We start from the raw sequence: 18,701 nt of genomic DNA, 5'->3' as shown, positions 1-18,701 counted from the left end.
ATGCCTAGAATTTTGAATAAATCCCCAACAGTGTCACCAGCAAAGCACCCCACACCATCACACCTCCTCCTCCATGCTTCACGGTGGGAACCAGGCATGTAGAGTCCATCCGTTCACCTTTTCTGCGTCGAACAAAGACACGGTGGTTGGAACTAAAGATCTTAAATTTGGACTCATCAGACCAAAGCACAGATTTCCACTGGTCTAATGTCCATTCCTTGTGTTCTTTAGCCCAAACAAGTCTCTTCTGCTTGTTGCCTGTCCTTAGCAGTGGTTTCCGAGCAGCTATTTTACCATGAAGGCCTGCTGCACAAAGTCTCCTAACAGTTGTAGAGATGTGTCTGCTGCTAGAACTCTGTGTGGCATTGACCTGGTCTCTAATCTGAGCTGCTGTTAACCTGCGATTTCTGAGGCTGGTGACTCGGATAAACTTATCCTCAGAAGCAGAGGTGACTCTTGGTCTTCCTTTCCTGGGGCGGTCCTCATGTGAGCCAGTTTCTTTGTAGCGCTTGATGTTTTTTGCAACTGCACTTGGGGACACTTTCAAAGTTTTCCCAATTTTTCACACTGACTGACCTTCATTTCTTAAAGGAATGATGGCCACTCGTTTTTCTTTACTTAGCTGCTTTTTTCTTGCCATAATACAAATTCTAACAGTCTATTCAGTAGGACTATCAGCTGTGTATCCACCAGACTTCTGCACAACACAACTGATGGTCCCAACCCCATTTATAAGGCAAGAAATCCCACTTATTAAACCTGACAGGGCACACCTGTGAAGTGAAAACCATTTCCGGTGACTACCTCTTGAAGCTCATCAAGAGAATGCCAAGAGTGTGCAAAGCAGTCATCAAAGCAAAAGGTGGCTACTTTGAAGAACCTAGAATATAAGACATATTTTCAGTTGTTTCACACTTTTTTGTTAAGTATATAATTCCACATGTGTTAATTCATAGTATTGATGCTTTCAGTGTGAATGTACAATTTTCATAGTCATGAAAATACAGAAAAATCTTTAAATGAGAAGGTGTGTCCAAACATTTGGTCTGTACTGTATATATATTTTTTTCTGCTTAGCCAATAAAGGTATCACTCCGAGAATACTTTTGTCATTTTTGGCATAAAAGTATTTACATCGATTTTTCTGGCTAACACAGTACCACAATATAACTTTGTATTGTACATCAAGAAGTTATAAAGAAATTTCTAGGTAACAAAGATCCAAAATTTAAGTCCATCATGGAGAACGTGCTGGAACATTTCAAAGCCTTGGTTTGTCTGATGAATATGAAGTTACATTTTCTACATTTCCATTTGGACTACTTTCCTGAAAACCTTTGTGCTCTTAGTCCTACTGGATGAAATCTTTCTCCTTGCTCTTCACTATCAGCTGTGTATCCACCAGACTTCTGCACAACACAACTGATGGTCCCAACCCCATTTATAAGGCAAGAAATCCCACTTATTAAACCTGACAGGGCACACCTGTGAAGTGAAAACCATTTCCGGTGACTACCTCTTGAAGCTCATCAAGAGAATGCCAAGAGTGTGCAAAGCAGTCATCAAAGCAAAAGGTGGCTACTTTGAAGAACCTAGAATATAAGACTTATTTTCAGTTGTTTCACACTTTTTTTGTTAAGTATATAATTCCACATGTGTTAATTCATAGTTTTGATGCCTTCAGTGTGAATGTACAATTTTCAAAGTCATGAAAATACAGAAAAATCTTTAAATGAGAAGGTGTGTCCAAACTTTTGGTCTGTACTGTGTATATATATATTATATATATATATATATATATATATATGTATATATATATTTATAGAAAGAATATCAAAAGGCAGCACTCCAAAAATATTTTAGAAAAAATGGACTTTAATGAGCCCAAAAGGCATCGTTTCGGTTCACAGAACCTTTCTCAAGCAGAGTTCAAGTGCATATGGTGCAATATATATAGTTACAAACAGTGATTCCATAATTACAATTAATTTATACAAAAACATGATTTCACAAGAAAAGTGCAATAGTGCATATCACTAAATAATATTCAGTTACATACAGTACAGACCAAAAGTTTGGACACACCTTCTCATTTAAAGATTTTTCTGTATTTTCATGACTATGAAAATTGTACATTCACACTGAAGGCATCAAAACTATGAATTAACACATGTGGAATTATATACTTAACTAAAAAGTGTGAAACAACTGAAAATATGTCTTATATTCTAGGTTCTTCAAAGTAGCCACCTTTTGCTTTGATGACTGCTTTGCACACTCTTGGCATTCTCTTGATGAGCTTCAAGGGGTAGTCACCGGAAATGGTTTTCACTTCACAGGTGTGCACTGTCAGGTTTAATAAGTGGGATTTCTTGCCTTATAAATGGGGTTGGGACCCTCAGTTGTGTTGTGCAGAAGTCAGGTGGATACACAGCTGATAGTCCTACTGAATAGACTGTTAGAATTTGTATTATGGCAAGAAAACAGCAGCTAAATAAAGAAAAACGAGTGGCCATCATTACTTTAAGAACTGAAGGTCAGTGAGTCCGAAAAAATGGGCAAACTTTGAAAGTGTCCCCAAGTGCAGTTGCAAAAACCATCAAGCGCTACAAAGAAACTGGCTCACATGAGGACCGCCCCAGGAAAGGAAGACCAAGAGTCACCTCTGCTTCTGAGGATAAGTTTATCCGAGTCACCAGCCTCAGAAATCGCAGGTTAACAGCAGCTCAGATTAGAGACCAGGTCAATGCCACACAGAGTTCTAGCAGCAGACACATCTCTTCAACAACTGTTAAGAGGAGACTTTGTGCAGCAGGCCTTCATGGTAAAATAGCTGCTCGGAAACCACTGCTAAGGACAGGCAGCAAGCAGAAGAGACTTGTTTGGGCTAAAGAACGCAAGGAATGGACATTAGACCAGTGGAAATCTGTGCTTTGGTCTAATGAGTCCAAATTTGAGATCTTTGGTTCCAACCACCGTGTCTTTGTGTGACGCAGAAAAGGTGAACGGATGGACTCTACATGCCTGGTTCCCACCGTGAAGCATGGAGGAGGAGGTGTGATGGTGTGAGGGAGCTTTGCTGGTGACACTGTTGGGGATTTATTCAAAATTGAAGGCATACTGAACCAGCATGGCTACCACAGCATCTTGCAGCAGCATGCTATTCCATCTGGTTTGTGTTTAGTTGGACCATTATTTATTTTTCAACAGGACAATGACCCCAAACACACCTCCAGGCTGTGTAAGGGCTATTTGACCAAGAAGGAGAGTGATGGGGTGCTACGCCAGATGACCTGGCCTCCACAGTCACCAGACCTGAACCCAATCGAGATGGTTTGGGGTGAGCTGGACCGCAGAGTGAAGGCTAAAGGGCCAACAAGTGCTAAGCATCTCTGGGAACTCCTTCAAGATTGTTGGAAGACCATTTCCGGTGACTACCTCTTGAAGCTCATCAAGAGAATGCCAAGAGTGTGCAAAGCAGTCATCAAAGCAAAAGGTGGCTACTCTGAAGAACCTAGAATATAAGACATATTTTCAGTTGTTTCACACTTTTTTGTTAAGTATATAATTCCACATGTGGTAATTCATAGTTTTGATGCCTTCAGTGTGAATGTACAATTTTCATAGTCATGAGAATACAGAGAAATCTTTAAATGAGAAGGTGTGTCCAAACTTTTGGTCTGTACTGTACATAGTGATAAAATTTTAGACAGATATATTATTATCATCAATATCATGATCCATGACTCTCATAAAGTGATAAGTGCTTTGATTAATATTCATTAGTGCCAGGTGTACATTATAAATAATAATATATTTGAGGGTGCGACTCACCCTGCAGCAATCATGCATGACCACGTTCCCTACTTCCTCCACGCTGTCCTCGGCGTCTCAGAATCCCATCTGCGATTTTAAAACTCGTATGAATAATCATAGACATTCCATTAGAAAAAAGAGGATGGATTTACCTGTATCAAAGCATTTTGTGGAGGCGGGACATACTGTGACACAATTAAGATTTAGAATTATAGATGCTGTCCCTGTGCAAAGACGGGGTGGGGATAGAATACGATTATTAAGAATAAAGGAACTTGAGTGGATTCATAACTTGAATACGTTGAAGCCAAATGGATTGAATGTTGAATTTAATATAGCAAGTATCACCTGAGGAGTATGTTCAGACGTAGCAATATATGAAATTTGGAGTATTTTTAGAATTTTAATATATTTATATATGGATTTTTCTGGTTTCTTGCAGATTAATCACTCTCACTTTGGTGGTTTGTGGAGGCGACTTGACCTGCAGCAACATGCGTATAAAGAGAGAGAGACTTCCTCTGGGAATGGATTTTTTCTTAAAAAATTGTTCTTCTATATATATATAATAATTGAAAATTTTCAAGTCTCCATCTAATGAAGTTATAAAAATATATTTTTACATTAGGAAGTGGTATTCCTACTTATGGAGGGAATTGGATTGTAGTGTATTCCCAATTAAACACCTGAGATTGGGAAGGAGGTGGGGACCTGTTGAAGGTTCCTCCTCTGACCTATTAATCTCACTCCATGGATGAACCTAGGAATAGGGAATTCCATGGAAGGGTGTTTGGGTTATGTAATAATATATTATCCCTCCGTTCACTTATGGACACAGGAATTACTATTTGGATACTGTCATTGCAATGCAAATATATTGAGAAACTACTAACAGAATGTTGTCCCTAATAATGAGAAACAGTGCGTTTTTATTACTAATAGGGGATAAGAGAAATCATTGAAGTACATACTTTGTTTATATTTGAAGAAAATTCTTTGGTGGGGCTTGCCAATTTAAAAGATGGCGACCGTAGCATTAGAAGTGTAATGCGCATGCCCGGTGACGTCACGGAGTGGGCGGACCAGGTTTGCCCCGATCATGTGACGAGATAATGTGGATTTCCTGGGAGACATGCGCAGATGGGATTCTGAGACGCCGAGGACAGCGTGGAGGAAGTAGGGAACGTGGTCATGCATGATTGCTGCAGGGTGAGTCGCATCCTCAAATATATTATTTATAATGTACACCTGGCACTAATGAATATTAATCAAAGCACTTATCACTTTATGAGAGTCATAGATCATGATATTGATGATAATAATATATCTGTCTAAAATTTTATCACTATGTATGTAACTGAATAGTATTTTGTGATATGCACTATTGCACTTTTCTTGTGAAATCATGTTTTTGTATAAATTAATTGTAATTATGGAATCACTGTTTGTAACTATATATATTGCACCATATGCACTTGAACTCTGCTTGAGAAAGGTTCTGTGAACCGAAACGTTGCCTTTTGGGCTCATTAAAGTCCATTTTTTCTAAAATATTTTTGGAGTGCTGCCTTTTGATATTCTTTCTATTGATATGCAACAGTTTGGACAAACTGTTTGGAGGCCTGGCACCCACTAGTGAGTAAGATGAAATGGTGCTGTCTTTAATATACATTTTATATATATATATATATATATATACACAGTACAGACCAAAAGTTTGGACACACCTTCTCATTTAAAGATTTTTCTGTATTTTCATGACTATGAAAATTGTACATTCACACTGAAGGCATCAACACTATGAATTAACACATGTGGAATTATATACTTAACAAAAAAGTGTGAAACAACTGAAAATAAGTCTTATATTCTAGGTTCTTCAAAGTAGCCACCTTTTGCTTTGATGACTGCTTTGCACACTCTTGGCATTCTCTTGATGAGCTTCAAGAGGTAGTCACCGGAAATGGTTTTCACTTCACAGATGTGCCCTGTCAGGTTTAATAAATGGGATTTCTTGCCTTATAAATGGGGTTGGGACCATCAGTTGTGTTGTGGAGAAGTCAGATGGATACACAGCTGATAGTCCTACTGAATAGACTGTTAGAATTTGTATTATGGCAAGAAAAAAGCAGCTAAGTAAAGAAAAACGAGTGACCATCATTACTTTAAGAAAGGAAGGTCAGTCAGTGCGAAAAATTAGGAAAACTTTGAAAGTGTCCCCAAGTGCAGTTGCAAAAACCATCAAGCGCTACAAAGAAACTGGCTCACATGGGGACCGCCCCAGGAAAGGAAGACCAAGAGTCACCAGCCTCAGAAATCGCAGGTTAACAGCAGCTCAGATTAGAGACCAGGTCAATGCCACACAGAGTTCTAGCAGCAGACACATCTCTTCAACTACTGTTAAGAGGAGACTTTGTGCAGCAGGCCTTCATGGTAAAATAGCTGCTAGGAAACCACTGCTATGGACAGGCAACAAGCAGAAGAGACTTGTTTGGGCTAAAGAACACAAGGAATTGACATTAGACCAGTGGAAATCTGTGCTTTGGTCTGATGAGTCCAAATTTGAGATCTTTGGTTCCAACCACCGTGACTTTGTGCGACGCAGAAAAGGTGAACGGATGGACTCTACAGGCCTGGTTCCCACCATGAAGCATAGAGGAGGAGGTGTGATGGTGTGGGGGTGCTTTGAAGGGTGACACTGTTGGCAATTTATTCAAAATTGAAGGCATACTGAACCAGCATGGCTACCACAGCATCTTGCAGCGGCATGCTATTCCATCCGGTTTGCGTTTAGTTGGACCATCATTTATTTTTCAACAGGACATTGACCCCAAACACACCTCCAGGCTGTGTAAGGGCTATTTGAACAAGAAGTAGAGTGATGGGGTGCTACGCCAGATGACCTGGCCTCCACAGTCACCAGACCTGAACCCAATCGAGATGGTTTGGGGTGAGCTGGACCGCAGACAAAGGCAAAAGGGCCAACAAGTGCTAAGCATCTCTGGGTACTCCTTCAAGATTGTTGGAAGACCATTTCCGGTGACTACCTCTTGAAGCTCATCAAGAGAATGCCAAGAGTGTGCAAAGCGGTCATCAAAGCAAAAGGTGGCTACTTTGAAGAACCTAGAATATAAGACATATTTTCAGTTGTTTCACACTTTTTTGTTAAGTATATAATTCCACATGTGTTAATTCATAGTTTTGATGCCTTCAGTGTGAATGTACAATTTTTAAAGTCATGAAAATACAGAGAAATCTTTAAATGAGAAGGTGTGTCCAAACTTTTGGTCTGTACTGTATATATAAATATATATATTACACACAAAAAAGTTATATTGCATATGTAAATTAGGGACCATTCTGCCCTCACAATTGCAAATCTCCACACCCCTTAGTGTGATTGACAGTGCTTCCTTTGGAGCTCTGCTTGAATTGAAATTTCAACCCTGCACCCACTGACACTGCAGGAGCTCAGAGCATACACAGTGTCAGTGAAGACACACAGACGCTCACAGCAAACAAGAACACACAGTAACAGGCGACCAACAGGAGAGAGGGGTGAGAGCATGTCTGCACTGACACTGCATGTGATCTGGGCTCCTGCAGTGTCAGTGGGTTCAGAGCTAGAGTTTAAATTCAGCAAAGCGAGTACTGTCCTTTCTCTCTAAATCTCCATCCCAGAGAGAAAGCATCATCTGTCCCCAAACCAGAGACCCCCCCCGTATACATGAGCACATCCAGCGTTATATTACTGTACATATACACATGGCAGAACTGGGGGAGGGGGGCACTATCTTCTGGAATGGAGGGGTTAATGTCCCCTGTATACATGAGCACATCCAGCGTTATATTACTGTACATATACACATGGCAGAACTGGGGGGAGGGGGCACTATCTCCGGGAATGGAGAGGTTAATGCACCCTGTATACATGAGCACATCCAGCGTTATATTACTGTACATATACACATGGCAGAACTGGGGGAGGGGGGCACTATCTCCGGGAATGGAGGGGTTAATGTCCCCTGTATACATGAGCACATCCAGCGTTACATTACTGTACATATACACATGGCAGAACTGGGGGAGGGGGGCATTATCTCCGGGAATGGAGGAGTTAATGCCCCCCGTATACATGAGCACATCCAGCGTTATATTACTGTACATATACACATGGCAGAACTGGGGGAAGGAGGCACTATCTCCAGGAATGGAGGGGTTAATGCCCCCTGTATACATGAGCGCATCCAGCATTATATTACTGTACATATACACAAGGCAGAACTGGGAGAAATGGGGCACTATTTTTGGGAATAGAGGGGTTAATGTCCCCTGAATACATGAGCACATCCAGCGTTATATTACTGTACATATACACATGGCAGAACTGGGGGGAGGGGGCACTATCTCCGGGAATGGAGAGGTTAATGCACCCTGTATACATGAGCACATCCAGCGTTATATTACTGTACATATACACATGGCAGAACTGGGGGAGGGGGGCACTATCTCCGGGAATGGAGGGGTTAATGTCCCCTGTATACATGAGCACATCCAGCGTTACATTACTGTACATATACACATGGCAGAACTGGGGGAGGGGGGCATTATCTCCGGGAATGGAGGAGTTAATGCCCCCCGTATACATGAGCACATCCAGCGTTATATTACTGTACATATACACATAGCAGAACTGGGGGAGGGGGCACTATCTCCAGGAATGGAGGGGTTAATGTCCCCTGTATACATGAGCACATCCAGCGTTATATTACTGTACATATACACATGGCAGAACTGGGGGAAGGGGGCACTATCTCCAGGAATGGAGGGGTTAATGTCCCCTGTATACATGAGCACATCCAGCGTTATATTACTGTACATATACACATGGCAGAACTGGGGGAAGGGGGCACTATCTCCAGGAATGGAGGGGTTAATGTCCCCTGTATACATGAGCACATCCAGCGTTATATTACTGTACATATACACATGGCAGAACTGGGGGAAGGGGGCACTATCTCCAGGAATGGAGGGGTTAATGTCCCCTGTATACATGAGCACATCCAGCGTTATATTACTGTACATATACACATGGCAGAACTGGGGGAAGGAGGCACTATCTCCAGGAATGGAGGGGTTAATGCCCCCTGTATACATGAGCGCATCCAGCATTATATTACTGTACATATACACAAGGCAGAACTGGGAGAAATGGGGCACTATTTTTGGGAATAGAGGGGTTAATGTCCCCTGAATACATGAGCACATCCAGCGTTATATTACTGTGCATATTCAAATGGCAGAACTGGGGGAAGGGGGGCACTATCTCCGGGAATGGAGGGGTTAATGTCCCCTGTACACATGAGCACATCCAGCGTTATATTACTGTACATATACACATGGCAGAACTGGGGAAAGGGGGGACTATCTCTGGGAATGGAGGGGTTAATTTATGTATGTATATGTAGTGGAGTGCAATAAAGGAGGATTCTTTCAGGATGTGTCAGAGATGAGGAAAGGTTGCCATCTGCTGGCCAGAAGTTATGCCAGAAGAGTTGGAGGGGGAAGAGATTCAGACGCTGCACCTGATCAGGTGACCTCCAGGAAGGATTTCCTGGATATAAAAGCCCAGGGCGCCAAGACGCAGGGAGATTTGGCGCCAGGCTACAGAGTGGAGCAGACGGGTTCCAGAGGGACCGCAGATCCCAGCGCGGCAGGCCCCAGCCAGAGGCCTGCACTGCATCAGAGTTAGACGCCGCCTGAGAAATTCTGGACTCCTCACAGAAGCGCCCTGAGCCCTGCAAGTGTGGCCCAGAGTCAAAACCTACGCCCCACACAGAGTAAGTTCCTGGGACCCAAAGCTGCCTGTCAAGAGCCGAGGTCTGGATCCCCGCACCCCAAGCGTGAGAGACTACTGTTGACGGTCTAGCCGAGAAGAGCTAAGAGAGGACTGCGATAGGAGAGAAGTGCCAATAGTAGCGGAGGAATTGCGCAAGTGAAATAAGCCGTCACTTCCAATTTCCACTTACGGTACAGGGACAGTTAGATTTCAGGTTGGGAGGGGGCCGTTTGGTGCATGGGAGGCTAAACAGGAGCTGATAGACTTTATCCAGAAGAGACTTGCGGCCTAGCGGGAATACAGGTGACCCCCGCTAGGGCCATACAAAGATAACTCACGTGGTGACTCCCACGACTGGGTGCATCACATTTATGCAGAGAACTTTACCCTTACTCACTGAAACTGTTACTCATTGTTATTCCAAGCGGTTGTTTATTATCCCTGTTACTAACCCCCTTGCATAATATTTGTTATACATATAAAGTGGTTTTAGCAATCCCTGACTATTCTGTGCGTTGCATCCCGGCACCTACATTACATATACATGAGCAAAACCCACATTATATTACTGTACATATACACATGGCAGAACTGGGGGAAGGGGGCACTATCTCTGGAAATGGAGGGGTTAATGCCCCCCTGCGCCCAGTAATGGGGGAATCTCCACATACCTCCACATGCAGAGCCGCCACCACATATATGGCTGTTCTGTGCGCACAGGACCTGTGATGAGGTCACAGGAGGGGAGGAGTCAGGGATCACTTGATCAGGGGCCTCAGTGGATGCAGGACTCTGCTGTGCTGGTTGTCATGGTGCTGGATGAGGTGAAGGTTATGTGTGGGGTCAGGAGGGGTTTACAGTGTGGATGTAGCAGAGCCGCGTGTGTACGAGGTGTACGGAGCGGAGCCGCGCGTGTACGAGGTGTACGGAGCGGAGCCGCGCGTGTACGAGGTGTACGGAGCGGAGCTGCATGTGTACGAGGTGTACGGAGCGGAGCCGCGCGTGTACAAGGTGTACGGAGCGGAGCCGCGCGTGTATGGCGTGTGTAGGGTGGAGCTGTGTGTATATTAAGCATACAGAGCTGAATCCTATGTGTATGATGTATATAGAGCATAGTCATGTGTGTACGATGCATGCAGAGCTGAGCCGCTTGCATACGTTGCAGATTATGTGCATGGAGCGGAGCCGTGTATATGTATGACTGGTGTGGAGCCGTCTGTGTGCAGCGTGTACGGAGTGGAGCTGTGTATAATGTGTACGGAGCCGAGTTGTGTATATGTGTGATGTATATGGAGTGGAGCCGTGTATCTACACACGTGGTCAAAATTGTTGGTACCCCTCGTTTAATGAAAGAAAAACCCACAATGGTCACAGAAATAACTTGAATCTGACAAAAGTAATAATAAATTAAAAATCTATGAAAATGAAAGAATGAAAGTCAGACATTGCTTTTCTGCTTCCGCGGAATTTTTTTAAAATTAAACTCATGAAATAGGACTGGAAAGAAATGATGGTTCTTCTTAACTTAATATTTTGTTGAACAACCTTTTGAGGCAATCAAAGGATTCCTGTAACTGTCAATGAGACTTCTGCACCTCTCGACAGGTATTTTGGCCCACTCCTCATGAGCAAGCTGCTCTAGTTGTCTCGTGTCCAGCTCTCTCACTTATAAATTTGAAAACTGTGCAAATTGATAGGATCGACAAAGAAAGAAGAAAAATTCCCGGCACCATTTTGCTAAATGCTGAAGACTTCTAGAAGAGATCAGTTACATCCTGTGCGGCCATGGGGGTTTCCCCATAACGCCTTGCAGCTATCATATGATATAATCTACCACAGCAAATAAGGGGAGCTATCACCGGGACCAGTGGCATTGCCAGAGTCCTATGGGCCCCATGGTAATATTCTTACCTGGCCCCCTCACACCCACTAGCATGTTGCTCAGATGTCAGAGCCTATGAAGACATACGTGTTGCAGGATTTTCATCTAGTGGAGTGGGCTCACTCACAATTTTGGCTAAGATCACTGCCATGAATAAAGAATGGGATCTAAACATCCTCAAGAGCAACTTCTCCAAATGGAGCCCCATGTCACAAGACAAAAGTGATAACTAAGTGGCTCGCTGAACAAACCTTTGAAATTCTGAGTCCATGGCCAGAAGCCTCTCCTGATCCCGCTGAGAACCTCTGGTCAATCCTCAAAAAGCAGATGGATGAAAACAAACACAGAAATTGTGATAAACTTCAAGCACTGATTAGACAACAATGGGTCATCAGTCAGGATTTGGCCTAGAAGCCGATATCCAGCAGAAGTCTAGAGAAATAGGAGTCAACAATGTAATTATTGAGTCTTTGCATGAACTAGATGTATTTATAAAAAAAAAAAAGTTTAAAACCTTATGAAATGCTGATCACACAGGTTTCCAAGGGTAAAATTTTTAAAAAGCAAAAGGTGATTTTTATATACTTTTGATCGCTGAACTCAGTAAAAATATCTAAAAAATTCTATCACGTACCGTTTTTTCACAAACACTGACTCCATACGCTTTTTCTTGCACCATACTTTAACCCTTTGAAGTGACCTTTGGTGGATAATTTTGGTGTCATTAGATTGCTTAGAAATTAATGTGCTGTGATTGGCTACTGTGGGCCGAGAAGATTTTCTTAACCCAGCTTCCAGAGAGTGTGGTGGTGTCCATAGCATTCATTCAAGCATAGCATATCTTTCATTTTACCTCAGCAGAATAAGAATTGTAAGCTGCGCTGTGATTAGTTGTTATGGGCAGTAAAGACAAATTTTTTTTTTAGTCACAGATCATATCTGTATTGTGGTGTCCATAGCAACCAATCAGAGAACAGCTTTCATTTTACCTCAGCCGTATAAGAACTGAAAGTTGCACTGTGATTGGTTGCAATGGAAAGCAAAGCCCAATTTCTATAGACTGAGTTTATAAGATTGTGGTGATGTGCTTACCACAATTTATTTCAGTATTTAGTGGTTGTGGTCGATTAAGCTTCAGTTTTTAACAACGTTATTGAAATGGCTACAAGGGGGTGTCGTAATTCACCCGACAACTTTTGCTACATTTGCGTTTGTTTTGTAGTGCAGAAACTATGAAGGAACATTACAGACTTCTTTAGAAAAGTGTATTATGCGTACTTTGGTGTAAAACTAGGTGATCAGGACAAGTCGTGGGCTCCACATGTAGTGTGTTTGGTTTGTGTAGAAGAACTAAGACCGTGGTCTAAAGGGAAGAGAGAGAGAGTTTTGGCGTGCCTATGATCTGGAGGAAACTGCAAAATCATAGTCATGACTGCTACTTTTGTACCTGCAACGTGGAGGTATTCAACTTTAAAAATAAGAAATAAATTATATACTTGAACCTTCAATCAGCGATTTGTCCTGTGCCTCATGGTCCAGAAATACCTGTCCTTTCACGGTTTCGGGGAAACTTGAAGATATACCTGATTCAGAACATGAAGAGCAGGATTCTGACAAAGACTTTCATGCTATTCCCAACCAGCAACAGCTTTTATAACAGCTAGGATTAAATGATTTAGTCAGGGATTTGGACCCTTCTAAACATTCTGCAGAACTTTTAGGCTCTAGACTTAAGGAAAACAACCTACTAGCTCCTGGTACCTGTTTTTCATGGTACAGAAGCAGAGAAAAGGAATTCCTTCCATACTTTTCTAAAGACGGTGCTCTAGTGTATTAGAATGATGTTCCTGGGCTTATAGGAAAATTTAACATTGACTACAATGTGAGTGAGTGGAGATTCTTTATTGATTCATCCAAAAAAAGTCTGAAGGCTGTGTTACTGCACAATGGCAGCAAGTATGCTTCAGTGACTGTTAGGCATTCTGTGCACTTGAAGGAAAGCTATGAGAATTTAGACTTTATTCTCAAGAAATTTAACTCTGAGGATCAAGGTTGGTCAATACGTGGTGATCTGAAAGCTCTCTCTTTGCTTCTTGGGCAGCAAGGAGGATACACAAAGAACCCATGCTTTTTATGTGAATGGGACAGCCGTGATAGGACTGGAGCCAAAAAAGTTTGCCAACGAGAACATCTTTGCAACCTGGACTCAAGAACATAGTTAGCTGCGGAAAGTTTTGTTGATCCCAGTAAAATTCTTCTGCCACAACTCCAAATTAATCTTGGAATGATTAAGCAGTTTGTGAAAGCTCTACCGAAAGGAGAGACTTAACACTAGGACTACTGGACTCGTGACCCCGCCTAGAACTACTGAAAGGAGTCATTTTGACTCCTTGCTTGTTTTCGTTTATTTTTAGAGTTTCATTTGTGGTTATTTATTAATAATTATATTTTTTGTAATGTATTATTATTGTGAGATCCAACAGTAATGCTTTTGATTGTTTTTTTCTGCTTTTCTTATTTTTCTACAGAAAATAACAATAATTATAATAGACGTTTTTCAAACATTTTTTTTTATTCAAGTGCACACATATAAACAACAACTGAAGAACAAAAAGCAGAGAAAATGTAGGTGGAGGAGCATAAAAATGAAAATATGGCGCAGAATTCACCTTCTAAACATTTGGTGTTTCGCATTTTAGGCATTGCCTTTGATTTATGGCAGTACATTGCCCACACAAAGACTTACCACAAGTCTTACAATTTCGGACAGATCTATTTTTCTTGCACTTTTCTTTGATCTGGCAAAATTTTGTTTGAACCATCACTTCTGAGCATGTAGAAACTTGGGACGTGGAACCCTTTTCCCTATCTGTGACATAAGGACCACTCAACTCTCTCACAAGCGTTTGCAAAAATGCCTTGCGTGACATTTTTTGGTGGGTAATCTCCTTGAATATTATCCATGCATTTATACCCGCAAAGTCTAAGGCATTTTCAAATGCATGAACAGGCCATCTCCTTGTGCATGTTCGTGTGGTATATTTTCGTGCCATCTGATCCACTACATCTACTCCATATTTTGTTTCATTGTAAAACTTTACCGTTTCTGGAGTTTTTTTAACGGAATCAGACGCAACAACAACATCTGGATGGACGGAACTCAAAATGACAACATTTTTGTTGGGCTTTCCTTGATATACTGTAAGTGTAAAATTGTCTTCATTTCTAAACACTTTAGTGTTGTACAATTCCTCTTTCATGGATTTTATTTCTTTAGGCACTTCTCGCCTTATCTTGTTCAGTGTTCCCACGATGGTTGTTCCTTTGCTTTTTAGCTGTTTAGCTAATTTTACTGAAGTAAAATAATTATCGGTTGTAACATTGCGACCTTTTTTCAAAAACGGGTCCAATAACTTCATTACCACATGGTCAGCTAAACGGTCCTCAGCACGGCGTGTGTCATCTTTGCCTAGATAAGGGAAGCCATTTGCCAGATATTTGCTCCTCTTATCAACAGCTAGCCAATATTTGTGGCCATATTTATCTGGTTTGGAAGGCATGTACTGCGTGAATGGACACCTAGTTTTGCTTGGGAAAAGTTGCTCATCCACCGTTATGTATGGGCCAGGTTTGTAACACGCAATACAATTTTCAATAAACCTGTCCCACACAGTAGAAAATAGAGCAAACTTGTCCGTTTGCAGTCTCTCCGATCGAGTAGATTTCTCATCAAATCTGAGAAACCTCATAATTTCAACAAAGCGGTCCCTAGACATTGTCGCTTTGCAAAACGGTATTCCCCAGTCATTACACCAAATACTGCTAATCGAGTGACGGTTCGTGCCAGATATTCCACGAGCATAGAATATTGCAATGAATGCATCTAGCTCCTCATCAGATAGAGTAAACTGTAAATTATTGTTCCTGCATGCTTCTGCAAGCGTACAGTTCTTTATATGTGTCAATATATATGAATCAAAAAATAAACGCCATGCGCTCAAAGGACTATCGATAATGATATTTCTTCTGGCGTATCCTGTAGGGCCAGGTGCTTCTCGAAGAATATTTTGGCTGTCACGCCTACCAGGCAAGTGTTCTCCAATTTCAACAGGTTTCCATTGAATACCATCCGCTGAAACTAGTATTCCTTCAGATTCGCCTTCTCTGGTGTTTGTTGTTGCATTACCTTCGCCGCCATCGTTATCTGTTGTTCTTTCATTTCTGGGACGTTTTGCTGATTTTTTCTGTCCACGACCAGGAGGATGGTCACGAGGCAACATAACTGCATGAGCCCGATCCCCAGTTGATGTGCTTGGAATATCTGTAAAAAAGTTGATGAATATTTAGAATTTTTGTTTTGTAAGGGTCCGTGCACACTGGCTGGATTAGCGGCGGAATATCCGACCGGATATTCTCACCACAATCCGGCCCGTACCTGCCCGCTCAGGTACAGAGCGGAGTTTCATACCTGAAGCTCCGCTCCGAACCCCGGGCTGGAGCCGCTGTCTGGGACGGAGCCGTGCTCGCGCGTAAGCAAGCGCTGCTCTGTCCCTGACAGCGGCTCCAGCCCGGGGTTCGGAGCGGAGCTTCAGGCATGAGCGGGCAGGTACGGCCTGTATTGCGGCAAGAATATCCAGATGGCTATTCAGCCAGAATTCTGCTAGTGTGCACAGGCCCTAACTCAGTGTGTGGAAGAACAAATAAATACACATAACTACTTACCTTCTGGATTTGTTCCTTCTGAGTCTTCAGATTCACTTGATATGTTCTGAGGAATGAAATCTTCATCACTGTCAGAATCAAATACATGTTCCTGCAATTCGGATTCCGATTCATCCTCCGGTATGGATTGCAAAGTAGCCAGAATATCCTGAGGCTTTATCAAACGTCTTCTCTCCATATTCCTCACAAATTCCATAATTCTATATAGTTCCCTGCTGAAAAATAGAAATGAAATGAAAACTAAAAGAAATAATAACTGTTCTGCCACCTTCAAAAGTAGGTGGGCTGAATCAGTTGACAGACAGCTAAACTATTTCATAACAATTCATACCTGTATGAGTCTTCAGAGCTCGTATGTCTGCATCTGTTCTCTTTGTCTTTTCAGCTGAACTGAAAGTAAAGTTACTATCCAGAATACTGTCTCCTGCTAGGACCTTAGAAAAACACCACCCTTCATTAGCATAAAATAAGAGCCTAGAGTAAACAAGCTATTTTGTTCAGCATTACACAGTAATACAAGCAGGTAAAACACAAGGAAAATGTGAAAAGTTGACATGTAAATTGAACTACATCTATATGAACATCAGGGTAAATAAGACAGAGTGAAAAAATTATGCACAAAACTTTATAGCAACATTTAGTGACAAAAGGACCTCAAAATATAGTAGGGAGTCAAAATGACTCCCTTCAGTAGTTCTTGGTAAATTTTGAAAAAAACACGCAAATTTTTCACCAAAATTATTTATTCTCACAAAATCTTTTTTCACATCATATTTGAGGAAAAGTCACCGAGTTTCAAGCCGGAATTCTGAAAAATGTAGTCACAGAAGAGAAATAAAAAACGAAAGGAGTCAAAATGACTCCATCAGTAGTTCTAGTGTTAAGTACCTGTGTTCCAAATTTCTGAACTGTCCGAAGCAAAACTGAAGGAAGGCATCTTTGTGGGTCTGAATATTTGGAAACTCGTGAAGGATAACATGTTCAAAACAAAAATTAAAGCTGTTGAGAAAAGAGCTTGGGATTCTTTTTAAGAAATTATAAATGCTTTTATGCCAAAAATTATAATAGTACTCTCGGAGTGATACCTTTATTGGCTAACCAGAAAAAAAAGATATATATGCAAGCTTTCAGAGCACAGAGGCTCCTTCTTCAGGCAAGATTACAAATTAATTCATAAGACAAAGGCACAACATTTGAGAGATGTTACAACAAGACATTTGTTCATGAGGTGTAAGGTGTGATGCCTCTTACTGATAAGATAGAGAGATCAAATTAGTTTTTTTTTGTTGCAAAATGAGATGCCTTGGGAATGTTTAATTATCTGGAGGTGCGAATTGTGTCCATGTAGTGAGTCATAAACCCAGGTGTTATATTTAGTTCTGTTGTCAGTGAGTTGAACATCCTTATCAATTTAAATTCTCAAATTTTTCTTTCCCTGTTGCCCTTGAAGTGACCTTTTAGTATTAAAACTTTTAGATCTTTCATACAGTGTCCCCGGCCAGAGAAATGTTTTCCCACAGGTGTGTCCAGTTCATTCTTAATTGTGTGTCTGTGTAAATTCATTCTCGTTTGCAGTTTTTGCATCGTTTCTCCAATATAAACTCCTTCCGGACACCTTGTACATTGTATCATGTACATCACATTGGAGGATGTACATGAAAAGACATCCATGATTTTGTAGTCTTGATTTGTGATACGTATGCAGACTGTATTTGATGGTAATATGTGGGTACAAGTTTTGCTTTTTTTTTTTACATGGGAATGTGCACGTCACTGATGGTGATGAGAGGACATCTGACAAGGAGATTCCTTAAGTTAGGGGGCTGTTTGTAGGAGAGAAGTGGTAGTTCTGGGAATATTCATTTCAGTTTGTGTTCTCTGTGGAATATGGGTTGGAGATCAGCACCAATTTTCCTTAGGATGTTCATGTGGGGGTTGTATGTGACCACAAGAAGTACCCTGTTGTTGTTCTCCCTTTTGTCTGTAATCCAGGAGGCTACTTCTTGGTATCCTTGTAGCTCTGTGAATTTGTTCATCTATTACCTCAGAGCCTGACTGTAGATGATGGATTTTTTTGTGTGTCTTGAATGAAAGCTGTTCCATCTAAGATATGCTGGACGTCCTGTGGGCTTATGGTAAATTGATGTTTGTATGGTATTGTCTTTGATGTATATGATCATGTCCAGAAAATGTATTTGGAAATTTGAGAAGTTGAGGGTGAGCTTGATGGTTGGGTGGAACCTGTTGAAGTTATCATGGAAGGTAAGGAGATCATCTTTTGAGCCTGTCCAGATTATTAGCAGATCATCAATGTAGCGGAAGTATGCTAGGGGTTTATTAGAGCAAGATGACAAAAACTCCTCCTCTAGTTTAGCCATAAACAGGTTGACATATTGTGGGGACATTTTTCTTCCCATGGCGCTACCCATACATTGTTGGTAT

At 41.5% G+C, this 18,701-nt stretch overlaps 1 protein-coding gene across 1 annotated transcript in view; it reads left to right on the top strand.

Moving 5' to 3' along the window:
* Nucleotides 1-4,915: 4,915 nt before the first annotated feature.
* The window catches only part of LOC141271871 (uncharacterized), a 137,592-nt gene continuing 123,806 nt past the window's right edge, over nt 4,916-18,701 (top strand). The window contains exon 1 of the mRNA XM_073682069.1: nt 4,916-5,025. Coding sequence (XP_073538170.1) covers nt 5,008-5,025 — 18 coding nt within the window. The 5' untranslated portion in view covers nt 4,916-5,007. The remainder of the gene's footprint in view (nt 5,026-18,701) is intronic.

Source organism: Phyllobates terribilis, unplaced genomic scaffold, assembly GCF_046119375.1.
Source record: "Phyllobates terribilis strain yellow unplaced genomic scaffold, ASM4611937v1 Scaffold_5__5_contigs__length_657084704, whole genome shotgun sequence".
Classification (NCBI taxonomy): domain Eukaryota; kingdom Metazoa; phylum Chordata; class Amphibia; order Anura; family Dendrobatidae; genus Phyllobates; species Phyllobates terribilis.
The sequence above is the reverse complement of the archived record's forward strand: the minus strand, read 5'-3'. Positions and strand labels throughout refer to the sequence as shown.